Source organism: Poecilia reticulata, linkage group LG1 (assembly GCF_000633615.1).
Source record: "Poecilia reticulata strain Guanapo linkage group LG1, Guppy_female_1.0+MT, whole genome shotgun sequence".
NCBI classification, from domain to species: domain Eukaryota; kingdom Metazoa; phylum Chordata; class Actinopteri; order Cyprinodontiformes; family Poeciliidae; genus Poecilia; species Poecilia reticulata.
The window spans coordinates 33,716,679-33,721,380 of NC_024331.1; the positions used below are offsets into that span (position 1 = coordinate 33,716,679).

General features: G+C 55.9%; 1 protein-coding gene across 1 annotated transcript in view; it reads right to left on the minus strand.

Annotated features, from left to right (window-relative positions):
• aftpha (aftiphilin a) overlaps positions 1 to 4,302 on the minus strand; it is an 8,742-nt gene extending 4,440 nt beyond the window's left edge. Inside the window, exons 1-5 of the mRNA XM_017304611.1 lie at positions 3,783 to 4,302; positions 1,394 to 2,731; positions 627 to 781; positions 419 to 545; positions 143 to 199 (exon numbers count right to left, since the gene is read on the minus strand). Of these exons, the coding sequence (XP_017160100.1) occupies positions 143 to 199; positions 419 to 545; positions 627 to 781; positions 1,394 to 2,695 (1,641 nt within the window). The 5' untranslated portion in view covers positions 2,696 to 2,731; positions 3,783 to 4,302. The remainder of the gene's footprint in view (positions 1 to 142; positions 200 to 418; positions 546 to 626; positions 782 to 1,393; positions 2,732 to 3,782) is intronic.
• Between the last annotated feature and the right edge of the window lie 400 nt (positions 4,303 to 4,702).

A 4,702-nucleotide genomic window follows, 5' to 3' on the forward strand; every position in this document is an offset into this window, starting at 1 on the left:
CTGGGCGATGGAGGCGATCATCTCGGCAGCAGAGACGGGCTTCACCGGCTCCTTGGTCGGCTCCAGCATCCCCTGAAACCAGACCGGGTCAGAACCAGAACCGGCAGGAGGTCCTGGACGTTCTGCAGGCAGAGGAACTCACCAGGCCGGCCGCGTACATCGGCACGATGACCGGCTGCTTCTTCTGACCCGTGAACAGCTGGAGGGAAAAGAGCCACACGATCAGCACCGGACAGAACCGGGCMGCAGAACCSGGCCGCAGAACCCKACCCGGCTGCAGAACCCGACCCGGCAGCAGAACCCGACCCGGCARCAGCAGAACCCGACCCGGCAGCATTAGGTGTCTGAGACGGTGCAAAGTAAAATGACTCTGGGCTCGGCTGGGACCATCAGAACCATCAGAACCATCAGAACTTACGATGTTCCTGGTGTCGATGCCGAGGCAGCAGAGCAGCACCTTGTTGCCATGGGAACCCCCCCACTGGTACCGCAGGCCCAGAGCCTCATGGACGTCCTGAAGCTGCGTCCAGACGCCGCCGCCGCGCCTGCAGCCAATCAGAGAGCAGCAGGAGGAAGTGAAACAGGAAGCAGGTAATGATGAAGATCAGTCATCATCATCAGCTCACCTGCTGCTCTCCTCTTCCTCCTCTTCCTCGCCTCGCGGCTCCAGCAGGACCTTCAGGGTCTCCACCCGCTGCCCCTCCCCCACCTGCTGCTGGCTGCTGGAGCCAACAGGGAAGCTGCTGAGGAACAGCGTCTCCAGACGGCCGGACAGCGCCCCCTGCAGGGAGAGCAGAACAGAGCGACCTGAGGAGTTCCTCTTCCTCTCAGGCTGCTGTAGGAGTCGCCATCTAGTGGTCGGGGTGTGAACTACACCTGGTTAATATCTGATAAAAGACTCAGGATGAATAATTATCCTAAATATGATCAATTAAAACTCATTTCCAGGTAATTTCTGATTCGGGTTTGAAGCTTTTCAGCAACAACAGACTGAAGAACGAGATTCGACTGTCGGGAAGCAAAACGGTAAACATGAATTTCCACTTTTCATCCAAAGATACATAAAAACTGAATTATTTTTCATAAGTTTACACCTGATGTGGTTTTTATCAGCAGAAAAAAGGAACGGAGATGTGCAGCATTAGAATAAATGATGACCACATTTAGTTTGACCCGTTTGACTCTAATCAACTCGCTGAGACTGAACTGCATCATTCCTCACAACCCTGGTGTCTCCAATCTGCATCGGAGCTAAATCTGCACAAAGGGAGGAAACTAAATCAGCAGGATTGTTTCTGCTAACCAGATAATTGTTTTCTCTGCCGGATCAATCAGAACCAGCCAGAACCCGACTCATCTGGACCAATCAGAACCCGGCCCGTCTGTGTCTTACCGATGGCGGCTCCGTCCTCCCAGCATCCTCTCTGTCTTCGTCGCGGTCCTCCTCGCCGCTCGGCTCTGAGCTGAACGCCGCCCAGGACTCTCCGTCCTCCTGGTTCTGGTTCTGGTTCTGCTCACTGAAGGCCCTCCAGTCCGAATCGTCCTCGCCATCTTTGGCTGAGCTGAAGTTCCCAAAACTCTCACTGCTGGGAAAGTCCGCAAACGTCCCCCTGTCTCCGTCCCGCTGTCCGCCGAGGACCTTAGGGGAGTTGAAGTCTCCAAAGTCGTCCTCCGACTCGGACCCGGCAGGTTCTGGAGGTTCTGGACCGTCCGGTCGGTTCTGCTCAAAGTCAGCAAAGCCCTGAGCACCGAAGGACGCGGCGTCCCCAAAGTCTCCAAAGTCGTCCACGGCGGGCGTGGCGTCGTCCCCCGGCGGCGGCGGGGACGACCCCGTGGTGCTGATGTCCCCCAGGTCCTCGAGGCCGTCCGTGGACAGCAGCCGGCCCAGGGACGTCTCCGAGCTACGCTCGTCCCCTGCCTCCCGGGACTCGTCCTCGTCCTCCGTTCCGTTTGGGGACAGATGCCCCGTAGTGCAAACAGAGAGACATGCGTCCCCCAGGGGACAGTCAGGGCCCCGGTCTGTGTTACAGGAGCCGGCAGGGGCCTCGGCCCGGTGGACGTCCCTCACTGCGTCCTCTGCTCCCCACTCACCATCCTGGGGACAGACGGATGTCTCCACTGGACTGTCCAGGTCCCTGGGTTGGACGGATGTCCCCGGTGGACCGTCCCTGTCCCTCTGCGTCTCTTCAGAGTCAGAAAAAGCACCAAAGTCTGCAAACTCGTCCTTTTGGACACCGTCCTCGTCCTCTGTGGATGGTCCTCTGGCATGAGAAGGGACAGAGTCTTGTGAGGAGGGGCTTCCCTGAAGGTCAAAGGTCACAAACCCGTTGGTCAGGACCTCTGCATCTTCACCGTTGCAATCAACAGAGACATCCTGCGAGGAGGACGCCGTCTTCCTGGCGTCCGTCCGCTCTGGGGGACAGACCTCCAGGTGGCCGTTGGCCTTGGACGGCTCGCCAAAGGGGGCGTGGCCAAAGCCCGGCCCCCCGCTGCCGTTGTGAAGGTCGGGTGGCGAGGTGGCGGTCAGCGCCTGGTTCTGGTCGAAGGACATCGGCGTGTCCAACTCGGAGAAGCTGACGCTGGTGGGGACGCCGGAGAATGTCCCAAAGTCCCCAAACTCATCGTCCTCTTCCTCGGCGCCATCCTCCATCGGTGGCGGCGACGAAGAGTACATCCGGATCACGTCTGGCTCCATCACGCTACGGTCCCACGGGACGCGCCGCGGCTACACCTGGGACAGAGACAGACAGGAAGTCAGCAGGAGACAGCGATGGTTCGAGTCCCAGCAGAACCTGAACATAAATTTGGTATCAGACCAGGAAACCTGACTGAACAACCTCACCTCCAAATATGGCATCGCTTCCCCCCACCCACAGGGACACGCCCACCCACAGGGACACGCCCACCCACAGGGACACGCCCACCCAGAGGGACACGCCCACCCACAGGGACACGCCCACCAACAACTCTTCCTCACGTCAGCGGAGAATCAGTCCATATTCTTCTTCACTAATTCAGCTGAACAGCTTCCGCTTCTGCCTGAAGGAAGAAACTGTGGCAGTGGGCGGGGCCAACATACCTGTGGGCAGGTGACCCAGCAGCTGAGTTAGACTACAAACCAGTAGAACCAGAAAAACCAGTTCTCCTGCAGGAGACGTCACTGAGTGACGTGTCAAAGCCCGGTGCTGCCATGGAAACCAGTATCAGAACCAGAACCAGGGGTCTTAAAGTCAGAATCTGACCCGAGACCTGCTCACTGGCTCGGTGAGGGTTTCCATGACAGCAGCTGTTTCCGAACCTCCCGAACCTTTTCCCGGCTGCTCCGCCGAACCCCTCGGTGTCTGACACTTTATGTAGCCGCTAGCAGCAGCAGCTAGCTGGGCTAACAGGGGCCCGTCGGCGGTCGGAGGAGGTTGGATGGTGGTCGGCGGTTCGGTGCTCATGGAGGCGGATGTTTGGACACTTTGGACCCAGACCCAGTCCGGTCCAGTCAGCATGAGAACACAAACTAACAGGCCGATCACCTGCTTCACTGCAGCTAGCTTAGCTTAGCTACCCTGTGGACTGAGGGCAGATTTAACCGAATAACGTTTCAAATCTCCGGTACCGAAACGGTCAGGGAGTTAGAAACAAATGAAAGCCGTAAATTCGCTCCAGTCTGGTTCCGTGAAGCAGCAGATCCACACAGAACCGAGCCGAACTCCAAGCACAACAATCCTGTTTCCCGCATCTAGTCAAAGCGTTAGCTCCACCGTGTGACCCGGACAGGCGGCGCAGCTCACCGTGAGTCGCCGGTCCCGCAGGTCCATGGCTCGGTGTGAAGACGGAGGGGTCCAGCGGCGGTCGGAGCGGCCAGCCGGGCGGTGTGTGACGGCTGGAGGTGAAGGTGGAGTCAGTCAGCTGCTGAGTTCCTCCCAGCATGCAGCGCTGCCGGGCTGCCTGCGGCTCCAAAGTTTCCAGGTGGAACAGGTAGTTCCAGCGGACCGGATCTGACCTGGACACCAGGTACAGCGTCTACCTCTGGACGGAACCACCCTCTGTTCACTGGAGGCTCCAAATCTTTACTGGACTTTACTGGAAAGTTAGAAAAATCCCGTCTAGAGCGGCTACGGAGCCCCGGTGGAGTCAAACCTTCAGTTTCCCCTACAGAGCTGTGTTCACTCTATAAATACATAAACGCTGTTGTCGATAAATACTCGATCAAATAACCTAATCTCCCCATGAAATAAATAAAAATAAAATATATTTTGAATGGGGAGCTTATATATTTATTTGTTTATATCAGAATGCTTTTATGGATGCATTTCATTATTTTATTATTCGACACCCATTTAATAAATGTTCGTGTGGACGTGGGATATTTATGAATTAGTTATTAGTAACCATATTTGATTTTGAAATGGCTCTCCGTGCTGCCCACCTTCAGTTCTCAGAAATATGAGAGAAACTAGAGCAACGTGGCGTTGAGCGAAGTAAAAACACCTGATCTGATCTGAGGCGGGAACTTGGACTATTTCACACAATCGATCCCAACAGTTTCATAAATTAGTTTGGAGAGAAAAGCTGCAAAGAAACAGAAGAATCTGTGAAAATCAGTTCCATTGTTAGGACACTTCCTGTGGGACCCCCCAGGGGGCAGTGTGGGGTTAAACATAAAATGATCCTGTTTATTTATGAGCAACATGTTGTTCATCCCCCCCCC